The sequence below is a fragment of the Nycticebus coucang genome, chromosome 2 (genome assembly GCF_027406575.1).
Source record: "Nycticebus coucang isolate mNycCou1 chromosome 2, mNycCou1.pri, whole genome shotgun sequence".
In the NCBI taxonomy this organism is placed as follows: Eukaryota; Metazoa; Chordata; class Mammalia; order Primates; family Lorisidae; genus Nycticebus; species Nycticebus coucang.
Genome location: NC_069781.1, coordinates 132,371,392 through 132,397,436, shown reverse-complemented (window position 1 = coordinate 132,397,436; position 26,045 = coordinate 132,371,392). Strand labels below are relative to the sequence as shown.

At 39.1% G+C, this 26,045-nt stretch overlaps 1 protein-coding gene across 1 annotated transcript in view; it reads right to left on the bottom strand.

Annotated features, from left to right (window-relative positions):
• Positions 1–26,045, bottom strand: part of WDR93 (WD repeat domain 93) — a 111,229-nt gene that overhangs the window by 45,313 nt on the left and 39,871 nt on the right. The window contains exons 5-7 of the mRNA XM_053581873.1: positions 20,795–20,873; positions 18,305–18,414; positions 14,512–14,550 (exon numbers count right to left, since the gene is read on the bottom strand). Of these exons, the coding sequence (XP_053437848.1) occupies positions 14,512–14,550; positions 18,305–18,414; positions 20,795–20,873 (228 nt within the window). The remainder of the gene's footprint in view (positions 1–14,511; positions 14,551–18,304; positions 18,415–20,794; positions 20,874–26,045) is intronic.

Here is a 26,045-nt window from a genome sequence, read left to right as displayed (position 1 = left end):
TGCCTACATCCGAAAAACAGAAAGAGCACATCAACAAATCGTAGGATAATATTTAGAAATAAACTTATCCTACATCAAGCACACAAAGTAAATTCAGTGTGAGTTTAAAATGACATGCTTTTCTTCCAGAGGCTTAAGACGCTTGGACGCCCCTGGGTTACTCACAGAGTTAGGTTTTTTTGGAATTGTAAAAATTCCTTAGGCCTTTTCTCTGAAGCAGTACACCCCGTGAAGCCTCAGATCCAAGGGCATGCCACCCTTCCTCAGAGATAAGGGCCAGAGGGTTGACATATGTTAACAACATATTGTCAGAGGTCTATAGGTGCTCTGCCCTGAAGGAAGGTCACAGTCGTTACTTCATACTGAGTAAACTGAGTGAATGCTTGAAGATATTCTTCTATTAACTCTGTTCCCCTATAGCTGTTTTCGTCTTTGTGCCCTGCTCGGAAAACTAGTCACTGTTTAGAGGAAGAGATTTACTACACAAGTGGTTACATTGATATGATAAATATTTTTTTTCAAGTTAAAATTCAGCTAATAGATAATGGATTAGGTGTGTACGTGACTGGAAGAGTATAAAACTTAAACTTGGAATAAAGAACTTTGCTATATGCCATCCCACGGTGTATAGTCTGTTTCTTGACTTACTAATTACAGGAGCGAGTTTACACCTACAGCAAAGCTGCTGCTCGTTCGCGTCTCGGTTCACGCAACAACAAATTCACAAACTATCATATAGAATTGGAAAAAGAACAATCTAAGCCTAAACTCAGTAGAAGAAACAAAATAAAATTAAATCACAGATAAATGAAATTAGAAACAAAAGAATCCTTCATAAAATTAATGAAATAAGGAATTGGTTTTTTGAAAAAAATAAATAAAATAGATAAACCTTTGGCCAGAATAACTAGAAATAGAAAAATAAAATCTCTAGTGACCTCAACCAGAAATGATAAAGGGGAAATAACAACTGATGCCAGGAGAGATACAAGATATTACGTCTGAAAACTACAAGAAATTCTATGCCCAGTAATTTGACAATGTGAAGGAAATGGGTCAATATTTGGTATCACACCCTCTCCCTAGACTTAGCTAGGAAGAAATAGATCTCCAGAACAGACCAATTTCAAGCCCTCAGATCAAAGAGACAATAAAAAGTCTCCCAACAAAAAAATGCCCTGGTCAAGACGGCTTCACACCAGAATTCTATCAAACCTTCAATGAAGAGCTTATTCCCATATTGCAGAAATTATTAAAAAAAATTGAGGGAGGAGGGAATCTTTGCCAACACGTTCTACAAAGTAAACATCACCCTGATACCAAAACCAGGAAAAGTCCCAACTAAAAAGGAGAACTTCAGACCAATTTCACTAATGAATATAGATGCAAAAATTCTCAACAAAATCCTAGCCAATAGATTACAGGTTCTCATCAAAAAAGTCATACACCATGATCAAGTAGGTTTCATCCTAGGGATGCAAGGCCAGTTTAACACATGCAAGTCCATAAACATAATCAACCATATCAACAAAGACCATATGATCCTCCCAATAGTTGCAGAAAAAGCACTCGATAAAATTAGAACACTGAAGAATATAGGCATAGATGGCACATTTCTTAAATTGATTGAAGACATTTATGACAAACCCACAGCTAATATTTTACTGAATGGAGTAAAACTGAAAGCTTTTTGACTCAGAACTGGAACCAGACAAGGTCATCCTCTATTGCCACTACTATTCAGCATGGTGCTAGAAGTTTGAGCCAATACAATCGGGCAAGAGAAGGAAATAAAGGGCATCCAAATGGGGAGCAAAGGAGGTCAAACTCTCTCTCTTTGCTGATGAGATGATCCTATACTTAGAGAACCCCAAAGACTCCTGGAAGTGATAAAAAAATACAGTAATGGCTTGGTGCCCATAGCATAGAGGTTACGGTGCCAGCCACATACACCATGGCTACAGGGTTCGAATCTGGCTTGGGCAAGCTAAACAACAATGACAACTGCAACAAAAAATAGCCGGGCATTGTGGCAGGTGCCTGTAGTCCCAGCTACTTGGGAGGCTGAGGCAAAATAATTGCTTAAGCCCAAGAGTTTGAGGTTGCTATGAGCTGTGATGCCACGGAACTCTACTGAGGGTGCCATAGTAAGACACTGGCTCAAAAAAAAAAAAAAAACAAACCCACCCTGAGATATCATCTAACCCCACTGAGAATGGCCCACATCACAAAATCTCAAAGCTGCAGATGCTGGTGTGGATGTGGAGAGAAGGAAAGACTTTTATACTGCTGGTGGGACTACAAACTAATACAACCTTTTTGGAAGGAAGTATGGAGAAACCTCAAAGAACTCAAACTAGACCTCCCATTTGATCCTGCAATCCCATTACTGGGCATCTACTCAGAAGAAAAAAAATCCTTTTACCATAATAACACCTGCACTAGACTGTTTATTGCAGCTCAATTTACAATTGCCAAAATGTGGAAAGAGCCTAAATGCCCACCAACCCAGGAATGGATTGACAAGCTGTGGTATTGCATAGATTACTATTCAGCCATTAAAAAAGATGGAGAGTTTATATATTTTGTATTAACCTGGATGGAAGTGGAACATATTATCCTTAGTAAAGCATCACAAGAATACAGAAGCAAGAATCCTATGTACCCCATTTTAATATGAGGACAATTACTGACCTAGTACACAGTGGGGGATGGAGGAAGGGGAAAGTAGAGAGAGGGAAGGAGGGAGTGGGCTGGGGGGGGTCACAGTGTATAACATACCTTTTGGAGGCAGGACACAATTCTAAGAGGGACTTTACCTAACAAATGCAATCAGTATAACGTGGTTTAAAAAACTAAAACAAAAAACAAAAAACAACAAAGAATAGGTTACTCACCCTATAAAACACCCTAAAAACTACAGGACCCCTCCCATTTTAAGAAAACTACCAGGGATCCTGAGAGAACTGGAAGAAACAAAACTTACTAATTTAATAACCAACTAATGTCACTAATGTCATTGGGAAAGATAACGAAAAGAAGATTACAGAATGAGTGAATGATAGATATCCTGTTAGTTTATCACCCCTAGTCCATCCCCACTCTCCAGGTAACCAGGTGTGGATCAAAGATTGGAGCCTGAGCCCACTGAAATGACGGGGAAAAGGCCTCTACTTGGTGATCCTGTCCACACCAACAGCAGAGAAGGTGAATGGAATTCCTGCCTGGACACATCACTCATATGTGAAATCAGCCAGCGACTGGGAGTGGACAGTCCAATGACACCCAGAGCATCTTCACCAACTTACCCTGAAAAAACAGATTACAGCCCTGCTTCAGTCACATACCAGGAGCTGAATGGTCTACGCATGGCAGAAGCTTGAAGATGAGCAGCAAGGGGTTGGGACTGATTTACTGATTCTTTGTTTTGTACTTTTTCACATTTCTTCTTCCTTTCTTTTGAGACAGAGTCTCAAGCTTCACCTGGGTAGAATGCTGTGGCACAGCACAATAACCTCAAACTCTTGGGCTTACGCAATTCTCTTGCCTCAGCCTCCCAAGTAGCTGGGACTATAGGCGCCCGCCACAACGCCTGGCTATTTTTTGCTTGCATGATGAGCAGGTCTGGGCCAGGTTCAAACCCACCACCCTAGGTGTATGTGGCCAGCGCCCTGCTGGCTGAGCTACGGGTGCACCCTTCACCTTTCTTCTTTAATCTTAGGTGTAAGACATGATGAAGGACCTTAGCTGCAGCAGTGGGGACGCGCTGGGCTATGGCTGAGGGCGCCGGGGACATGGTCACAGTGTTGACCTCCAGGGCTGCCAAGGGCCTCAGCGAAGGGACAGATGGGACCTCAACGCCATCCAACAACATGCTCTCCCACAAGCTGCATGGAGACGAGGCTTGACAACGACAAGGATTTTTTTCAAGACACTGGGAAGAGTAAAACAGATTCATAATGATGTCAAAGTTCTCTTGCAAACTAATCGGCAAACATCTGGGTGAATGCAGAACATTGACACAAGAATCATGCCATATATCTCCAGTATTAACTCAGGCAGTGGAAGCCCTGCAGGATAGACCTGTCTTATAAAATAGAGCACTTAGACTTCAGACAAGTGGAGAGGCAGATGCAGCTGAAAAAGTGGGTCTGGAAGAGCTAGTTCAATGTGCAGCTGGTCAAATGGAGCTTCATGAGAGATCCAACCTTTCTGAGACATTTGGGGGAAATTGTGAAATTATTTAATTAATTTATTATTTTTTGAGACAGAGCCTCAAGCTGTCACCCTGGGTAGAGTGTTGTGCATCACAGCTCACAGCAACCTCCAACTCCTGGGCTTATGCAGTTCTCTTGCCTCAGCCTCCCAGGTAGCTGGGACTACAGGTGCTCACCACAATGGTCAGCTATTTTTTGGTTGCAGCCGTCATTGTTGTTTGGCAGGCCAGGCTGGATTTGAACCCACTAGCTCATACACCTGGATTTGAACCAGGTGTATGTGGCTGACACTTTAGCCACTTGAACCACAGGTGATGAGTCAGAAATTGTTAAATTATAAATGAACTAGTTGCTGCCTCTACCCAAAAGGGCCAGATGAAGAAGAAAAGGCTGAATGAGCTGGGGATCACACAGGCTGATGAGAACCTCATGTCACAGGAGATGTTTGTCAGAATTGTGGGGAATCAGTTCAAGTGGAATGGGAAAGGAAGTTTCGGGACATTTCTTTCCTGATCACAATGATGTAAATAGATAGCAAAGTATTGGATTTTGCACACGCTGCCCTGGGAATAATAAAAAAAAAGACATGATGAAGGTTGTTAAAAATGTATCCAAAAGGCAACCCAAGCTAGACAAACGGTCAAAGTTGTGTTACTGGTTTACTCTTATTATGAATGTACAGGAAAGCCTGAAGGTACTTGCATATATAATAACACCCAGTATCAGATATGTGTGCTCTTCAGTGGGCCAGCTGTTTGCTATAATCCTTCTGAACCCCCAGAGCAAACTGAATTTACTATGTGGTATACTGATATACCTAGAAAGACAATAACCTGAGTTATAACAGAAGGAATACCCAAACAAGTAAAAAAAAATCATTAATAACAATTTTGCAATACATACAGACATGTCTTTTTATATTTTCAATAATAAATAGATGTTTTCCATGTAGAAATACTATATATTTCTGAAGAATTATTTCTATGTATTTCATATTTTGTGTTGTCACATTAACTCTAATTCTCTAATTGTTCATGGTACACTATGGATATTTGTATATTGAACTTAAAAAAATGATAAACATTAAAAAAAGATTTTAGGCTTGGCGCCCATAACACAGTGTTTATGCCGCTAGCCACATACACCGAGGCAGGTGAGTTTGAACCTGGCTCAGGCCAGCTAATTAATGACAACTGCAACAAAAGCTAATCAGTAGTGGGATTGCACCTGTGAATAGCCACTGACCTCTAGCATGGACAATATAGTGAGATCCGGTCTCTAAAAAAAAAAAAAAAAATCTGGGTGTTGTGGTAGGTGCCTGTAGTCTTCCAGTTACTTCCAAGGCTGAGGCAAGAGAATCACTTAAGCCCAAGAGTTTGAGATTGCTGTGAGCAGTGAAGCCACAGTACTCTACCGAGGGCAACATAGTGAAACTCTGTGTCACACACAAAAAAAGATTTTAGGTAAGAAATAACATGAACCAAGGCACAGAAATGTGGAAACAGCATAGTAAATTCTGGGAATTACAGGCAGTCCCACATTGCCAAAATAAGTGTCAGGGAGGTAAGCAGGAGCTAGATCATTGATTAATTTTTTTTTTCTGCAGATGGGGAGTTTTTAAAGGAAGAATGATCTGTTCACGTTTGTATTTTAGATAAATCACTTTGTTAAACTCTAGAAATCATGCTGATTCTGATATGGAAGGGGCAGGTTTCAGAAATAGGAATAAAGGCACCATGACTAGTGGGATTTGAAGAGAAAAGTTAAGATGATTCCAACATTTTTGGCTTATTGGCTATGTGCCAGATAACTGAGATGTAGAATACAAGAGAACAGGTTTAGAGGAAAATCAGTTTGATTTTGGTTTTGCTAAAAATGAGGTGATTTTTGTGCTATCTAAATGGATATATCCAGCTAGTAACTCGAGATATTACACATGAGTCTTGAAGTAGAGGAAAAGCTGGGACCAGAGACACATAAAGGTAATGCCTAAGGATATGAAAGTGGGAGAGATTTATACAGCAAGCATGGAAATGAAGGTGGTGAAGGAGATTAACAGCTGGAGGGTGAAAAGAGAAAGAAGGACAGGGAATTCTAACCTCTAAGGAAAATTACAGGGGACACAGATCTGGTGAAAATACTCAGAAGAAATGATAACAAGGTAGAAGGAAATCCATAATAAAATGGAAGAAAGTCCGTATGTTCTGTTCTTAGGAAAACAAAATTTTTGAAGGAATTCAAAGAACAACAGAACTACGATAACCCATCTTTCATTTAACCCGATGCCAGACAACCTTCCTGGGATGATTAGTCCAGAGTGCCACAGCCTTTTCAACAACAGACTTGGAATTCCTTTCCCTCCTATCAGTGACACCAACATTAATTTATGCTGCAAGGCTTCTACAGAGAAGAGAATATTGAATTTAGTTGTTCATATTCTTGGTAATGTGAATATATGGTAATGTGAATTCTGTTTACTTGTGAAAAAACAAAAACTTTGTAGAGGAAAAAAAAAACCAAACAATCAGAGAAACCCAGAATGTGAAACAGAAGGAAAAAAAGAAAGCTGAGAGATTTTCTTAGATTGAAAGATATTAAAGAAATAACACAATTGATTACAATAAAAATGATGAACTAATAATCATAGAATAAATTGAAAACATAAAAAAAAATTATTGCTAAGTAAGACCTTAGGACTTATTCAGACATAGAGAGTAAAAAAGGAAAGATCATTCAATTTACTTTACAAGGCTACTAAACTTTGATGTGAAAAGCTGACCTGAAAACTACATGCACAAAAAACTATAAGGCAATCAAACGTCTGAACTTGAAACTATCTATGAACATAAATTATCCATTGCCTTTGCTAATATTTTATTTTAGATTTTAATATTAGCAAAACAAATTGATAGTGTAACTAAGTGATTTATGACCAACTATGGATTACCTAAGAATGGGAAAAAGAATGTTTCAACATAAGAAAATCTACTAATGTAACCCACACCATTACCATACTAATGGAGAAAAACTCATCTCAAAAGACGAGGGATGGTACAGCCATTATGGAAAATAGTGCAGAGGTTTCTAAAGAAACGAAAAACAGAATTGCCCAGAGATCCCTCTTCTAGGCATATATATAAGGAAATGAAATTAACATCTCATAAAGAGATCTGCACTCCTATGTTGAATGCAGCATTATTCACAATAGCCAAGATGTTGAAATAACCTAAGTACAAATGGATAAAGAAACTGTGGCACAGATATATAATAGACTATTATTTAGCCCCCCCCCCCCAAAGAATAAGATCTTGCCATTTGGTACAACACGGATGAGCTTGGAGGATGTTATGCTATGTGAAATAAGCCAAACATAGAAAAATATTGCAGGATCTCACTTATATGTGGAATCTAAAAAATATTCAAATATACAGGTTACCAGGAGTGGTGGGATAGGGGGAGAAGATACAGAGTTGCAGATGTGTAGGATGAAAAAGTTTAGAGGTTAAATGTACAACATAAGGACTATGAGTAATAAAATTATACTGTAGGTGGGATCCATGCTAAATGAGCAGGTGTTAGCTGCTCTCTCTGAAAGAACAAAAAAGAGTAACTGTGTGAGATGAAAGATTGGCTTCACTATAATAACCTTTTTACTACCTGTATATATCTCACATGTTGTATACCCTAAACATACACAATACAATTCATTTTTGTTTTTTTATTTCAGATTAATATGAGGGTACAAATGTTTAGGTTACATTGTTTTTGTTTCTATGGTAAAGTTCAAGTTATAGTTGAGCCCTTCACCCAGAGGGTGTGCTGTGTAACCTTAACATTGTGCAGTTAGGACAGAACTCAACTAATCCTACTCCCTCTCCCCTTTTCCCTGTCTGTCCTCCCCCCTCCCCCTTGCTACACTTGTGTTTTTCTTTTGTGTGGGTGTGTAGTTGTTTATCTGTTGGTTTCATACTAGTAGTGAGTATATTGGATACTTTGTTTCCATTCGTGTGATACTTTACTAAGAAGAATGTGTTTCAACTCCATCTAGGTAAATACAAAAGATGTAAAGTCTCCATCTTTTTATGGCTGGATGGTATTCCATGGTATACATATACCACAGATTGTTAATCCATTCTTTAGTTGACGGGCACTTGGGTTGCTTCCACGTCTTGGCAACTGTGAATTGAACTGCTATAAACATTCTAGTACAAATGTCCTTGTGGTAAATTTTTTTTTTTCTGGGTAGACAATTTATTTTTTAAAAAGATGATAAATATCCATTCCCAATTTATTTTTTTGAGACAGAGTCTCAGTATGTCACCCACAATAGAGTGCTATGGTGTCACAGCTCACAGCAACCTCAAACTCTTGGGCTTAAGCGATTCTCTTGCCTCAGCCTCCCAATTTGGGACTACAGGAGCCCACCACAATGCCCGGCTATTTTTTTTTTTTTTTTTTTGTTATTGTTCTTTAGCAGGCTCAGGCCGGGTTAGAACCCACCAGCCCCAGTGCATGTGGCTGGTGCCTTAACCACTGAGCTATGGATGCTGAGCCTCTATTCCCAATTTAAACAGAACAAAACAAAACTCTGAGAAAACCAAGACTAGAGAGATACATACTTAACCTGAAAAGGGGCATTTACCAAAACCCTATGTAAGGCTCAGTGCACCTAGCACAGTGGTTACAGTGCCAGCCACATGCACCAAGGCTGGTAGGTTTGAGCCCGGCCTGGGCCACCTAACCAACAAGGACAACTGCAACAAAAAAATAGCCAGGTGCTGTCGCGGGCACCTGTTGTCCCAGCTCCTTGGGAGGCTGAGGCAAGAGAATCGTTAAAGCCCAAGAGTTTGAGGTTGTGAGCTGTGATGCCACGGCCCTCTACTGAGGGCGACACAATGAAACTCTGTCTCAGAAAAACAAAAAAAAAAAAAAAGAAAGAAAGAAAGAAAGAAAAAAACACCCTACATAAGCCTCATGGCTGATCGTGAAAACACTAAAATCATACTCATTGTCAGACAGGTCATGAATATCCCAGTGTCTCCACTACTATTCAACATTTCACTGGAGACCCTAGAAAATATAATAAACCAAGAATAATAAATAGGAGGATAAACACTTGAAAGAGAAAAAAGTTGTCAATATTGACAGTTACAATTATACCTAGAAAATCCAAAAGTATCAACTAGCAAACTATTAGAACTAATAACAACGTTCAGTAAAGAGGTCAACAATGCCCATCCCATAGCAAGGGAAGTGAGGTACCTGGGGGCACCTTCATTGGGCACTTGTTTGCAGGTGCCAGTCCTTCACTTGCAGGACCCTGGGAGCGTCTGCTTGAATTTTGCACTTTTGTTACCTCATTTACTACATCCCATCCTTGGCCCTAGGGGCCAGATACAAGATACAACATACAATCCAGTAACTTTCCTGTGCAGCAGTGTGGAGGATTTCATCATGTTTTGGCTACCCAGAAAAATACGTTTTCTGTTTTGAGGAGACTCTCCTATTGTTTGAGTCCTGAACAATCTCTCTCTGTCTATGAAGCTAAAGGGGGCAGCATTGGCACCTGAGCCAGATGCAGTCGGGTTGTGCACTTCTGCTCATGTCTTGAACCTTAAGGGAGTGACACTGAGATGCAGAGAGAGTAGAGAATTCCATGTCATGGAAAGTCTGACATTAGTTTTGGAGGGTCTCAGAAGGATGGCAGTGCCCAGCAGGGGTGGTAGTGGCATCCTGGCTTCAGCGTTTTCACTGTCTATTGTCTTTTGTTTCCTACCTATTTTCTAAAGCTTGATATCTTTCCAATATCTTTGCTGCAACTAAGGACCTGATGAATATTGATATAGCCATTGACCAAGGTAGAAAATACAGATGATAGAATGAACACATACCTCTAACTCCTCTCCCTCCTGAAACCCCATTAAAATGACAATAAGGGGCTCAGTGCCTGTAGCTCAGTGGCTAGGGCACCAGCCACATACCCTGGAGCTGACAGGTTCGAATCCAGCCCTGGCCCCGCCAAACAACAACAACTACAACCAAAAAATAGCCCTATGTTGTGGTGGGTGCCTGTGGTCCCAGCTACGTGGGAGGCTGAGGCAAGAGAATTGCTTAAGCCCAAGAGTCTGAGGTTGCTGTGAGCTCTGACGCCACGGCACTCTAGTAGCTGGGACTACAGGTGCCCGCCACAACGCCCGGCTATTTTTTGGTTGCAGTTTGGCCGGGGCTGGGCTTGAACCCGTCACCCTCGGCATATGGGGCCGGCGCCCTACCGACTGAGCCACAGGCGCCGCCCCAGATGACTAAATTATTTAGCAGCCCAAGGAAGTTAGATCCTAACTCCCTAAGGGAGAATGCCTAGTAGCCACCAGTCTATACCGCACACTCCTAAGGTGCAAGAACATGGCAGCTCCAGGTATCTTTGGAAGTTGGCTGATGCGTTAGTGCAGCTAGCAACAGGAGGATTGTAAAATGTCTTTGCAAAGCTTAGTCATCTGAACTCTTAGACTCCCTTCCTAATTCCATACAGCCAATAGAATAAAGTTAAAATTTATAAACTGAACGTTATGATCATCCCTCACTACTAGGCTATCTTTCCCATAGCCATGTGACTCTACAACTCAGGCAGGAGATAGAAGAGCCATCCCAGAAAAACCAATCAGCAAAGAAAAAATACTTTAAGACACTGACATGAATGTTTCTCAATAAAACAGCCCAGTTTTTCAGGTATGGTGGCATAGGCCTGTAGTTCCAGCCACTCAGGAGGCTGAGGTGGGAGGATTGCTTGAGCCCAGGAGCTCATGACCAGTGAAAATCAGTCTCAAAAAAAAAAAAAAAAAATCCACCCCTAAAACCCAGTTAGGGCACCCTACAGGGCAACCTCTAGTCCAATCAAAATTAACCAATCCCTCCCCCACACAGAACTTCCTGTCAGTTTCTTGGTGTCACCCACTCTCAGATATGAGTAGAAAGCTAAGTATCACCAGACAAGTAAGGAAAGCATTTCTTCTGAAAGACAGAGACCAAAACAATAAACAGGGGAGAAAAAGAAACTTGGTGGAAACAGAGACTTTACTGAAGAAAAAACATGAAAAATTATCATAATTACCTTCAGAAAAGCCATACTGAATTTGTGAAATGAAAATAATATTCCAAATAAATAAATATGTAAATACATAAATAAAAGGAAGGGGGACAATCAGAGAATGAAAAAAAGGCTCTTATAAATTAAAATATGTAAGCAAAAATGAATAAAACTTAGTAAAAGAGTTGGGAGACAGGTTGGTGAACTCTCCCTAAAGTTACAACAAAAAAGGTATAAATAATAGAACACAAAATATAAAATAAAGTCAGATGACATGGATAAGGTTTGAATCCCCAGCAGTCTGGGAGGCTGAGGCAGGAGGTTCACTTGAGCCCACAAGTTCGAGACCAGTCTGGGAAATAGCAAGACCCTGACTCTACACACACAAAAAAGGCCATTATACATACATACATAGATATGGAAAAGGAAAAATTATAGCTAAATGTACTTTTATTCACAAAATACAGGGTTGCCATAAAGTAAAATTGCATACGAACTGTATGGCTACCCTGTATTTCTCTACATGTTGACATATAAATGTAAAATATATTAAACACAAATTTGTTAATTTTTTCTATTTATGGAGACCTTTGGGACACCTATATTATGTTGCAAATAATATAAATAATATGTGAATATATCCCTCTTGGAAAAAGTAGGTCATTCCAATAAGCAGGCCCTCTCTAGAAGTAATCACCATTATTGTAAGAAGATACTGGGCATCTACCCAGAAGGAAAAAAATCCTTTTATCATAAGGACACTTGTACTAGACTGTTTATTGCAGCTCAATTTACAATTGCCAAAATGTGGAAACAGCCTAAATGCCCACCAACCCAGGAATGGATTAACAAGCTGTGGTATATGTATACCATGGAATACTATTCAGCCATTAAAAAAAATGGAGACTTTACATCCTTCGTATTAACCTGGATGGAAGTGGAAGACATTATTCTTAGTAAAGCATCACAAGAATGGAGAAGCATGAATCCTATGTACTCAATTTTGATATGAAGACAATTAATGACAATTAAGGTTATGGGAGGGGGAAAGCAGAAAGAGGGATGGAGGGAGGGGGGTGGGGCCTTGGTGTGTGTCACACTTTATGGGGGCAAGACATGATTGCAAGAGGGACTTTACCTAACAATTGCAATCAGTGTAACCTGGCTTATTGTACCCTCAATGAATCCCCAACAATAAAAAAAAAAAAATATTCAAAGACAAAAATACGCAACCTCTTTCAGAGGAAAATAAAATAACCTTTATGTCCGAGGATAAAATAATTGATATCGCTTATTAACCTATTATGTAGTCATAATAGGTTAGCAGGGTCAGGGAGCTAAGTAATAATAATTTAACATTCTGTACTGTGTACCAGATACCAGGATTAATAAGCACATTGTATATATGTACCCCTTTAACCGTCCTATTTTATAGCCAAGGAACCTGAAGCTTAGCTGACATGTGTGATTTGCCTAAGACCCACAACTAAATGTACTCAAGCTAAGAATGTATGTTTACCTTACTTTTTGTTTGACACAGAGTCTCATTATGTTGTCCTCAGTAGGGTGCTGTAGTGTCACAGCTCACAGCAACCTCAGACTGTTGAGCTTAAGTGATTCTCTTGCCTCAGCCTCCCAAGTAGCTGAGCCACAATGCCCAAGTAGCTCCACCACAATGCCCAGCTATTTTTTTGTTGTAGTTATTGTTGTTTAGCAGGCCTGGGCTGGGTTCAAACCCGCCTGCCTTGGTGTGTGGCTGGCACTCTAACCACTGACTTCGGGCGCCCAGCCTTATTTAGCTTACTTTTATTGCCATTTTCAATGTAAAAAATGTCACACACAGTAAAGTGCACTCCTGGTGTCAGCCAGAGGTGTTCAGTCACACGTATTTAATGTGTAATTTTAAAGTATGTTCTCCATTTACTATAAAAGTAGGTTTTTAAAAATTTTCACTCAAAACCATTTTATCCTAAGAAGTTAAAATTTCCTCACCGCCATACAGTTATACTTTATATTTAATGATTAAATATAAATGATAAAAGTAAATTTTCTACCTTTAATTTATAGGTATGGAAGTAGGTATTTCTGAAGTATATAGAAGGAAAGAATTCCCATTTTTGTCTTTTTGGAAAGGAAATTAATAACGTTTACAAATACACTTAAGAAGAACGAACTGGTTTCTAAAAAACAAGTGTTATATTTCTAGTCAGAATAACATTACAACTAAAATGCTTCTGGAAATAAAGTTGTAAATACATTAATCTTTAATAAAAAAAATTAAAAAAAAAAAAGAAGATAAATATACCCTAAAGATCCAGAAAACACACATCAAGCTGAAAGGCGCTCAGAGGGTGAGCCCAGAACCTCATGACCTACAGGAAGCCACACTGTTCTCTAGGGGATTCCAACACAAAGACAACTCCCCCCACCCAAGGCACTTGGCTTGGTGCACTGGGCTGATATTCTGGCAGGGGCAAATCTAGGTTTTGCCCTCTGTAAGTAAGTAAAAGAACAGAAAGTTATGAGCACTGACTGTCCATGGTCACTCTAGTGTCACTTAAAATGGGGGTAAATGGTGACAGAAGTTAGAGTGAAAAGAGATAATGGTCTTAAATAACTGGTTAAAATGCTACTTCTATCAACTTTATAAGAATATACCACTATGGGTAACAAACAGATACCCAAGGGAAGAGAACGCACACAGAATGGATGTCAGAAACCAGATCACCTTTCCCTCTGGTTTGGAGAGTACTTTTCTTGTCGTTTGTAACTACCATGTGCTTGGGAGACTATATAAACGTATGCCTCATATATTGCAGAGAACTAAGATAAGTATGGCCTGCTAGATGTGGGCAGTATCCAGTCTAGATAATTAGAAGGATACCAACTTGAATAAACTTGGTAAAATAAAAAAAGAAGGAAAGAAAGAAAGAAAAGAATATACCACTATGTTAACACATTGGGAGGGCCTCCAAGTGAGGTTCCCCTGAAATTCAAGCTCCCTTAACTTCAAGTAAACCCTTGTCCTCAAGGGTAGAAGGCCATCTTCAACAGTATGAAGTACAAGATTAAGTCACAGAGAAAATGAAAACAGTACCCTGGTGGAACATTTTGCTAGTATATTTGATATTTAAGTAAATTTCAAGGAAAAATAAAAATCTGTAAAATATAACTTAAGTCTCTCTGGAGATTTTCTTTAAAGTTTCTTACCATTTCTAAGTTATCTGTAGCAATAGGATCGAGAATGTTCTGAGGAGAAAAGTAAGAAATTAATTATGATAGGTTTGATGTATGTTCTCCTTTTCCCAGTTATTTGATGTATGTTCTCCTATTCCCATTCATCTTCTGAGATTCTTTTCCTTCCCCCCAGTTATTCTTCTGAGAAATGCATTCAGGCAGAAGACATCAAGGACCAATATTTGTGTGGTCTTCTGGCCTATGGGATTTTAACACATGATCCCTATTTTCCAGATCTTAAAAAGTAATTGGAGAAACAAGAAATAGTTAATGGTAACAAGAGAAAATATAAATGAACAGAAGTGAGATAAGTTTGCACATCATCACAAAAACCACACACACACACACACACACACACACAAACTAAGTTGAAGCAAATATTTCTGACTAGAAAAATATATCAGTGATGTTGAGAATTATATATTTTTTCTTTTCTCTTTTTTTTCTACCAGTACAGTGGATTGAGAATTATACCTAATTAACTCTAAATTCATAGTAAAGGAACTATCACTGTAAATGGCATCAGCTGGTCACTTCTTACCGTATGACAAAGGAGTAAACTGTGGTGAGAAACCACTGTTGCTCAAGGTGATTTTCTCACTTACATAACAAATTAGTCCATCAAAAAATGTATCTTTTGGTAATTACTATGATACTATGGGATTGGTTGATAAACAGAAGGCATGGTCTTAACAATTCAGAAATTTATTATCTATTGAAAAGAAAAGGACTTTCATGCATAAGAAGATAACTAAATACCAAGAAAATATGTGAGAAGTGTCAAAACAAGAGGTATAAACAATAACTTCTGTAAGAGTTTAGGGGATGGAGGTCTCTGGGCTGGCAAATCACCGAGAGACTGAGGACTGTACCTTTTGTGTGGGTGGGGAGAAATGGGGAAAGGCATTTATGCAAAGCCTCTCGGTAAGCTCAGCAGTGAATGTGAGTCTCAGTTTTGGTCTCCTGTATCAAAAACTATCACTAATTATTAATAACATTATTAATAATAATCACTATTTAGCACCTAATACAATGTGTTTTAAAGGGGTTATCAATTAATATTAGTTGGTAGTAGTTATGAAAAGAAAAATAACAAGCACACATTGTATAAGCAAGCAAATCAAGTCTTAATATTTACTGAGCAACTATATTTTAAAGACATAGCACAAGGCTCAGGAATCATATGTAAAGTAAAATCATGTCAGGGTGCAGTGAGTCATGCTCGTAATCCCAGCACTCTGAGAGGCCAAGACAGGTAGATTGCTTGAGTTCAGGAGTTCAAGATCAGCTTGAGCAAGAGCAAGATCCCATCTCTAAAAAAAAAAAAAAAACTATCTATCTATCTATATGCTCAGTAAATATCTATCTATCTCTGGGTATTGTGGCAGGTAACTGTCACCCCAGCTACTTGGAGGCTGAGACTAGAGGATTGCTTGAACCCAAGAGTTTGAGGTTGCTGTGAGCTATGGTACCATAGTACTTTACCCAGGGTGACAAAGTGAGACTATCTCAAAAACGAAAGAACTCAAAAAACTAAAATGGTAGGGTAACTGCTTTTAAAGGGTAATAGAAAAGAATTTGCCCCTGTCTCTCTTTCATTCACTTACTTACTAATATTTTATGACTTGGAAAACAGAAATTTTTTTTTTTTTTATTTTTTTTTTTGTAGAGACAGAGTCTCACTGTACTGCCCTCGGGTAGAGTGCCGTGGCATCACACGGCTCACAGCAACCTCTAACTCTTGGGCTTACGCGATTCTCTTGCCTCAGCCTCCCAAGCAGCTGGGACTACAGGCGCCCGCCACAACGCCCAGCTATTTTTTTGTTGCGGTTTGGCCGGGGACTGGGTTTGAACCCGCCACCCTCGGCATATGGGGCCAGCACCCTACTCACTGAGCCACAGGCGCAGGAAAACAGAAATTTTATATCACTTAGTAGTAATATGCATCCCTTTAAAAACACTGGATATGTCTTATTCCATATTGGCCTTCAAAATAAAACAAAAATAAATAAAATAAAACCACTGGATATATTCATATGCTAGTAAAAGAAGTACCTATGAGAATTTACAGATTTCTCATTAGTTCTGAGAGATCCTACATCCTCTCCCTGGCCCAGCTTATGTGCTTTACCTGGCTGCTTAGGTGTAAAGTAAAAACATTTCCATCTCTTTTTATTAAGTAGAGTAAATAATAGGTAAAAAGCAAAAGCTAAAATACCCCAGCTTGCTGAAGAAATAATAACAACTGAACAAATAATGATATTCATAACATTAATAACACAGAATTCACTGAAAGTTCTTCCTTCTACTGTTTACAAAAAGGTTTGCCTAAATATTATCCTTACACAGGACAAATTGTGTAAAATGCAACATGTTAAAGAACAAGCATTGTCTATTATAATTAAATGAAACAAGCATCAAAGGCACAATATTCATAAAAGACTTGGAATCTGTAACACTCTAAAATTTAGGCTACCAGCCAGATATAACAGCTTGGAACATCAGTTAACTTAAGGTGTATGATTTGAAACTGATAATGCATAATTTACCCAAAGAGCTCTAGGTAGGTAAACAGTGGTGAAGCAATGAGTTATTTGTGCTGAATATTTATTTCTTTGCTGTGTGATTCCTCCATCTCCCTAGAAGTTAGGAGTCTGTCACCTGCTGTTTCTCAGCTGCTAAGATCTGAGAATATAGCACAGATGGAGAGAGCTATGTTCTCCAGGCTGCTGCTTCACAGAGATAAGGCTGCAGGTTGCAGACATGCTCAGCGTTTCCTCCCTCTGAAAGAGCCTGAATAGCTATCAATAATAAACAGTTACTTCTCTGCTGTTGTGTTGAAAACACTGCCTTGCATACACAGGTGGAATTTGATGTAAGATGGTTGTTTAAATCACTTGAAATACATATGGCTTCATTATTTAAAAAAAAAAAGAAAAGAATTTATGTATTTCTGTATAATGAGAACAACCCCTTCATACCACAGTCTGGAAAATTTAGTGGAATTCAAGGCAAGAAAAGATTATTTTAGGGACTGGCATGGTGCCTCATGCCTGCAATCCCAGCCCTCTGAGAGGCTAAGGCAGGAGGATCACTTGAACTCAGTAGTTCAAGATCAGCCTGAGCAAGAGCAACGTAGTCATTTCTACTACAAATAGAAAAATTAGCCAGGCTTGGTGACTCATACCTGTAATACCAGCTACTTGGGAGGCTGAGGCAGAAAGACTGCTTGAGTCCAGCAGTTCGAAAGTAGCCTAAGCAAGAGTGAGACCCCCATCTCTACTAAAAATAGAAAAACTAGCTGGTTGTGGTAGTAGGGCCTATAGTGTCAGCTACTTGGGACACTGAGACAGGAGGATCACTTGAGCCTAAGAGTCTGAAGTTGCTGTGAGGTATAACACCACAGCACTCTACCCAGGGTGACAGAGTGAGACTATGCCTCAAAAAAAAGATTATTTTGGCCAGGAGGAGAAAAATTTACTAATGAATCAATAGTCAGAACAAAAGACCCTGCTTCCAGGAGTGGTCTCAGTGGAGGGCACCTCCCAGACAAGAGCGATACAGAGATTCCCACTACTGAAGACACCACTACTTTTTAATATCTGATTTTAATCAAAGAAAATTTGATTTGGGAGACTTGGGCCAATGTTCTTATTGACTTCTTTTACAGTCCAGAGGTCTCATTTATCTTGAAATTCCAAGAAGGATTTAGACTAATGTGGGTCAAGGGAGAAATCTATCAGTTAAAAGCAGAGATGTTTCCTACCGGTTGTTTGCCTTTTTTCTTTGAATTTAAGGTGAGTTGGGGGTGTTCCAATTCCTTGAGCCAAGCCTCCTTGGGCAATTTATACACATCCAGCCAAACATCTCCAGCTCCTGCATTGGGAAACCAGAGAACCATTGAGCAAGTGCAATTAGGCCACAGGCCTCTTCTAAGGAGCGGCTTGTCTTCTTGGGACTGCTGGCACGGAGGTCGGGCATCTCCTAGCAGACACCCACAGAACAGCAATTTCAACAAATAGAAGGAAATGTAGTCCTCACTCCCCCAATAACTTTCCCATGGACCAGTTACCTCTCAAGCCACCACCACCTAAGGGCAAATGGGCTTGTTACACTGATAGCACTGATGCAGCAGTTTCAACCAAAGCTGCCCGCTGTGCCCAGTCCCTGCAAATAATAAACTCCACTTACATTTTGCTTTGGGCTGTACCTGTCTGGGAGGAAGGCAGCATAAATAGAATTATTAAGTGAGAGGAATAGGGCTAAGAAAGAGTTAGAATTGAGAAAGATGCCCTAAAATAATTCTTCTGACCTATATTTGAGGAGATGACAACTTATGGGGTGGTTGTGAGACCTGATCTTATCATAGAAACATTCTTAGCTTCTGTACAAAATACCTGTGAACCTGGGAAAGATTGCTCTCCCATGGTATAGAATCCTGGCTAAATGTTTCCTCACAAAAGTAATCATACAGACACCTTAATTTCAGACTTCTGGCCTCCAGAACTGTGAGAAAATAAATATCTTTTATTTTAAGCCACCCAGTTTGAGGCTATGTTATGGCAGCCAGAAAACACTACTATAGATGGTACAAAGACTCCCTCAAATAGAAAAGCATTATAAAATATGTATCTTGGCTTAGCCCCTGTAGCTCAGTGGTTAGGGCATTGGCCACATACACCAGGGCTGGTGGGTTTGAACCTGGCCCAGGCCTGCTAAACAACGATGACAACTGCAACAAAAAAATAGCCCACTACAGGTGGGCGCCTGTAGTCCCAGCTACTTGGGAGACTGAGGCAAGATATCGCTTATGCCCAAGAGTTTGAGGTTGCTGTGAGCTGTGACACCACGGCATTCTACTGAGGGTGACATAGTGAGACTCTATCTCAAAAAAGAAAAAAAAATACATATCTCCCTCAAGCCCCTAACATCTGAGGGGCCTTGGGGAAGAACATAAAATAGAGGCCTAAATACTATATATATAAATATTTAACAGTCAGAAATCAAGATAACGAATATGTGAACTAAATATGTTCTAACCACAGTGATAACTACAGCAGGCAAAATCAGCGATGTGCTAAGATTGGTGGGTAAAAACTTAAAGGTGAAATAGGACATTTGCATCATCTCAAAGTGTCTCCCCAAAATGTTAATTACTATAGTGGTTTTGTTTGCTTTTATTTCAAAATATTAAGGGGTTGCAAAAGTTTTTGTTATCTAGATACCTTGTATAATGCTTAAGTAAGGTTTTTTTGGTGTGCCTGTCTTTAGAATACTGTTCACTGTACCTAGGAGGTACACTGGACTCCCCCATCCTATTCTTTCCTCTTCTTGTTTCCAATGTCCTTTATATCACTTTGTGCCCACATGTACTCATTGTTTAGCTCCCGCATAATAGTGAGCATATATGGCATTTGGTTTTCTGTTCTTGAGATACTCCACTTAGGATAATGGCCTCCAGTTCCATCCAGGTTGCTGCAAACAACAGCAACAACAAAAACAACAACATCCTTTTTATGGCTCAGTAGTACTCCATGGTATACTGTGGTGATTTTTGGATACATGTTTAAATCATCTCCCTTTGAGTGTGGTTGGATTTAATGATTTGCTCCTTACAGAGTATGGAGAGGGAAAAATGGCAGCTCTACAGAGGAGAAGCTGGGAGATAGCACTTTCACTAAGCCACCAAGGTTGGTGTCAGCAGTGGTGATTCATACCCTTTGATACAAAGCACTCAGGAGAACACTTCACCTCTTCAAATCTCTAACCCTGTTGGATCATGAGAAAAATATCAGACAAACTGAAATTGAGAAATATTCTACAAAATACCTCACTGGTACTCTTCAGAAGAGTGAAGGCCATGAAAAACAAGGAAAGACCAAGAAACTGTCACAGATAGGGTCAGATTAAAAGGAAAACAATGACTAAGTACAATATGCTATTCTTGGTTGAACCATGGAACAAAAAAAATTGATTAGTGGAAAAAACAGTAAAATCTGAAAAAAATTCTGTAGTGATTAGTTAATTAAATTGTGCCAATGTTATTTGCTTACTTTTGACAAATGTAGATGATCATGTGGAATATTGGTATTTGGAAAGCTGGATGAAGGGAATAGGATAGAGAAACTCTGTAACATCTCTGCAACTCTTCTGCAAATCTAAAACAATTCTAAATAAAAAGTTTGAAGGGAGAAAAGTACTCATCTGAAAGAAACTGAAAATCGGAACCATGTTAACAGTCTTTGATTAGTCTTGCCTTGCAGGAGGAAAGCTGCAAAGTCCCCTCCTTGAGAGATCTCCATCTTTGTACAGGCGGTTTGCTTGCTGGCATCCTCCTGAAAACAAAAGAGATGCTGATGGTCAGTTCAGCCTGGTGACCCAGAAGAATATAGTGCAGGGCTTTCTGCGGCTCATACCCAGAACAGATGTCCTTTGAAAGCTTAGGACATGAAAAAATGCCTCAAACTGCTTCACACTTTCCATTTTTTTTGTACAGAAATTGGACAGCATAGTATGTAAGGAAGTGGGAGTCACTTTTCCGAATGTTTTTGGACTTACATTTGATAAGTACTACTGGTGACTTGTGACATACTCTTAGATCTTGTGGTTGGGATTGCTAATCCTACAGCCTACGTTGTTATCCATTTCCTCCACTGAATTGAAATATATTCTACATGACACTGACACTCTGGAGGTTGCTGGACAAAAGGCTCTAGCTACCATAATGGAAATTAAGTGTAACCCTAGTGTTAAATCTCCTCAAATTGTGGGCAAGGTGAGAGAGGCTCAATGGATATGGTTATGCTGTATTTTTAAGGATCTGGAAGATTACTAGCAAAATAAGGTTGACAGACTAGTTAAACTGGTAAGTTCCCTAATTTATGTAATGAGAACTAGTTACAATTTTTAAAATTTTATATATTTTAATACCAACTTGTTGTTATGGAAATTTTAAATCATACAAAGAGAGAGAATAATAGAACAACCTGGTATAGTCATTACTCAGCTTCAACAATTATCAACATAAGACAAATGTTTTATTACCTTCCAAACTCATTTATATTTTTATTTAATTAAGCCTACAATATTAATAATTCCTAAGTATTTAATTTCCAGTGTGTTTTTTAATTTCTTCAATTGTCTCAAATATCCTTTCACAATTAATTTGTTCAAATCAGGATCCAAATGAAGCCCATGGATTGTATTTAGTTAATGTATCTCGTAAGTCTAAGTATATAGTGGCATCCTCATTTGTTTTTCTCTTTGCCATTTATTTGGTGAAGACGCCAGGTCATTTATTCTATGGAACTGGACATTGTGGGTCAAACTGATGGCACCTTCATGGTATCAGCATGTTCCTCTGAGTCCCCGGACTGCCTGTAAACTGGTAATCTGATCTAGAGCTTTGATTAGATGTAGGTTCAATTGTTTCGGTATCAAGAGGCCCATAATATCTGGTGTGTCTTTTTTAGTAAAGTCAAAATTGATAACTGACAACAGGTGTTGTCATCCTGACTCGTTAATTGTAAAATCCCCCATCAGCCATTGGTGTTTATTGCCTAGACCACTAGTGTGTAAAATGGCTACAAAATTAAGATAGCTCAGTTCTACCATTCCTTCTGCATTTGTTAGAATTCTTCTACAAAGACCGAGTGTGGTGGCTCATGCCTGTAATCCTAGCACTCTGGGAGGCCAAGGCAGGTTGGTTGCTTGAGCTCCTGAGTTTGAAACCTGAGCAAGAGACCCTACCTCTACTAAAAATAGAAAAAGTAGCTGGGTGTGATCGGCAGGTGCCTGTAGTCCCAGCTACTTGGGACACCAAGATAGGAGGATCACTTGAGCCTAAGAGTTTGAGGTTGCAGTGAGCTATGACACCATAGCACTCTACTCAGGGTGACAAAGTGAGACTCTGTCTCAAAGAGAAAAAAAAGAAAGAATTCTTCCATAAAGATCTTTCCATCATCAACTATTTGGTTATCTTGAAATACAGCCCATATGGGAAAGTCAGGACAAAACTTTGATTCATTCCCTTATCATTTCAATTTGTGCTCTAGCAGTATCCCCAGGTGACAATTAAGTATTTAAAAATATATTATGAATACATAGATTAAAAAATACTTTTATTGTGTTTTAATTCATAAACAGTACTTTCTTTATAATGTCTCCTTCAAATTTGGATATCATGGTTATGTTGTCTCATAAAATGAGCTGAGGAACATTCCCTATATTTTTTTCTTTAGAGCGTTTTTTTTAAGATATAGGTAAAGGTACTGATATTAAGTACATAATTTGATGAGTTAGTGTATTTTTTTTTTTTTTTGAGACAGAGTCTCACTCTGTCACTCTGGGTAGAGTGTCGTGGCATCATAACTCACAGCAACCTCAAACTCTTGGGCTCAAGTGATCCTCCTACCTCAGCCTGCAGAGTAGCTGGGACTACAGGTGCTTTCCATGGTGCCAGCTAATTTTTCAATTTTTAGTCTCACTTTTGCTCAAGGTGGTCTCGAACTCCTGAACTCAAGTGATCCTCCCATCTCGGCCTCCCAGAGTGTTGGGATTACAGGTGTGAGCCACTGTGCCTGGCCATAACTTGATGAGTTTTGACAAATGTAACTAACATACTTGTAACTAACACCCAGTCGAGGTACAGGACATTACAATTATTGCAGAAAGTTCTCTCATGCCTATTTCAATTATACATTTACATGCAACCAATGTTCTGCTCTCCATCACTAACAGATTAGTTCTATCTGCTCTTAAATTTCATGTAAGTGGAATATCCTCTTGTGTTTGGCTTCTTTCACTCAACTTGATGTTTCTGAGTTTCACCAATTATGTTGGAATCATAAGCAGTGTTTTATTGGTGAATACTGTGCCATCGAATTACTGTCTCACAAATCATTTGTTTTCTGATTATGTCGTTTATTATTACCAATAAATCTGCTATTAATATCTTACACAAATCTTTGTGTGAACATAGTTTTCATTACTCTTGGGTAAATACCTGCGTATGGAATTGATATGTCATAGGTTTAAGTTTATAAGAAACTACTCACCTCTTTTTCAAAATGGCTGTGCTATGTTATACACCCGCCAGCAATGTATATAAATTTCTATTCCTCTACATCCTTGGTAGATACTGACCATACTCTACTTGGTATGGTTAGTCTGTAATTTTAAGCATTATATTAATAATAGACGTTCAGGGGTATCTTATTGAGATTTTAGTTTGCATTTCTCTATTAATTAATGATAATAAATACTTTAAAAAATTGATTATTCATGTATCTTCCTCTATAAAACACCAATTCAAGTCTTTTACCTATTTTTTATTGGGTATCTTTTTATTATTGATTTGCGGTTCTTAGATATTACAGATACAAATACATGAAAATATATAAATCAGATATTCCTCCCAGTCACTTTTTAAATTTTCTTAATATTTTATATTATTATTAAGACCTTTATTAACAGTTTGCAATTTGGCTTTTAAAAAAATTAAGTAGTAATGTGTAGCATTAAAAATGAGGTTCTCATATGCAGTCTTGGTGGTTATAGGTAAATAACATTCTTTAAACTTTTACATTTCACAATAAAATGTTGGGAGAAGACCTAAGTGATGTTAACTACACTGTTTATCTACTTGCTCTCTCAGAAAAATAAGTGCTTACCATGTACCACCAAAAAAAGAAAAAAAAAAAAGAAAAGAATCTTAAAAATCTCTTCTTGACCCGATAAGAAATAATTAAAAAATCCTTAATTCTTAAAGTTGTAGTGAGAAAAACCAGGCTCTTTTTTTTTTTTTTTTAGAGAGTCTCACTTTGTCGCTCTCGGTAGAGTGCCATGGTGTCACAGCTCACAGCAACCTCCAGCTTTTGGGCTCAGGCGATTCTCTTGCCTCAGCCTCCTGAGTAGCTGGGACTACAGGTGCCCGCCACAACGCCTGGCTATTTTTTGTTGCAGTTTGGCTGGGGCTGGGTTTGAACCCACCACCCTCGGCATATGGGGCTGGCACCCTACTCACTGAGCCACAGGTGCTGCCTGAAAAACCAGGATTTTTATAAAACATGTTTGTCACTGCTGAATAAACCAAGATGCTACACAGGTAATGCAAATAGTTCTAGTGCTCTGATCAATGGGGGAAAAAAACCTCACAAAAACCACTTAAGGTCTCAGCTCCAGTTTTTATTCATTTCTTACTGCTGAGATTTCTTACCCATTTTTTAATTCATCCATTGTTTTAAAGATGGTATCTTGCCCTGTGACTATATCCTTGAAATCATGGGCTCAAGAGCCTCCCATGTCAGCCTCCCAAGCAGCTGAGACCATAGGCTAGTGTCATCCAGCTGGGCTAACATTTCTTTTTCTTGGATGATAAAGCAAGATAGTGGTAGAGACAGTGAGCCTGACTTTACTTAACCCAGCCCTGCTCAGCCTTAGAAGCAGACGCAATTCTCAGTTGGCAGATCCCTTGCTTTTATCCCTGACACATTGTGGCTTAGGGCTTTCTTTCTTTCCTTCTTTTTTTTAATTGTTGGGGATTCATTGAGGGTACAAGAAACCAGGTTACACTGATTCATTTGTTAGGCAAAGTCCCTCTTGCAATCGTGTCTTGCCCCCCAAAGGTGTGGCACACACCAAGGCCCCACCCACTCCCTCCTTCCCTCTCTCTGCTCTTCCTTTCCCCATCACTCCCTCCTTCTTTCTCTCTCTGCTCTCCCCTTCCCCCACCCCCACTGTGACCTTAATTGTCATTAATTGTTCTCATATTAAAATTGAGTACACAGGATTCATGCTTCTTCATTCTTGTGATGCTTTACTAAGAATAATGTCTTCCACTTCCAACCAAGTTAATACAAAGGATGTAAAGTCTCCATTTTTTTTTTTTTTTTTTTATTGTTGGGGATTCGTTGAGGGTACAATAAGCCAGGTTACACTGATTGCAATTGTTAGGTAAAGTCCCTCTTGCAATCATGTCTTGCCCCCATAAAGTGTAACACACACCAAGGCCCCACCCACCTCCCTCCTTCCCTCTTTCTGTTTCCCCCCCCCATAACCATAATTGTCATTAATTGTCCTCATATCAAATTGAGTACATAGGATTCATGCTTCTCCATTCTTGTGATGCTTTACTAAGAATAATGTCTTCCACGTCCATCCACGTTAATACGAAGGATGTAAAGTCTCCATTTTTTTTAATGGCTGAATAGTATTCCATGTTATATATATACCACAGCTTGTTAATCCATTCCTGGGTTGGTGGGCATTTAGGCTGTTTCCACATTTTGGCGATTGTAATAAACAGCTGCAATAAACAGTCTAGTACAAGTGTCCTTATGATAAAAGGATTTCTTTCCTTCTGGGTAGATGCCCAGTAATGGGATTGCAGAATCAAATGGGAGGTCTAGCTTGAGTGCTTTGAGGTTTCTCCATACTTCCTTCCAAAAAGGTTATACTAGTTTACAGTCCCACCAGCAGTGTAAAAGTGTTCCCTTCTCTCCACATCC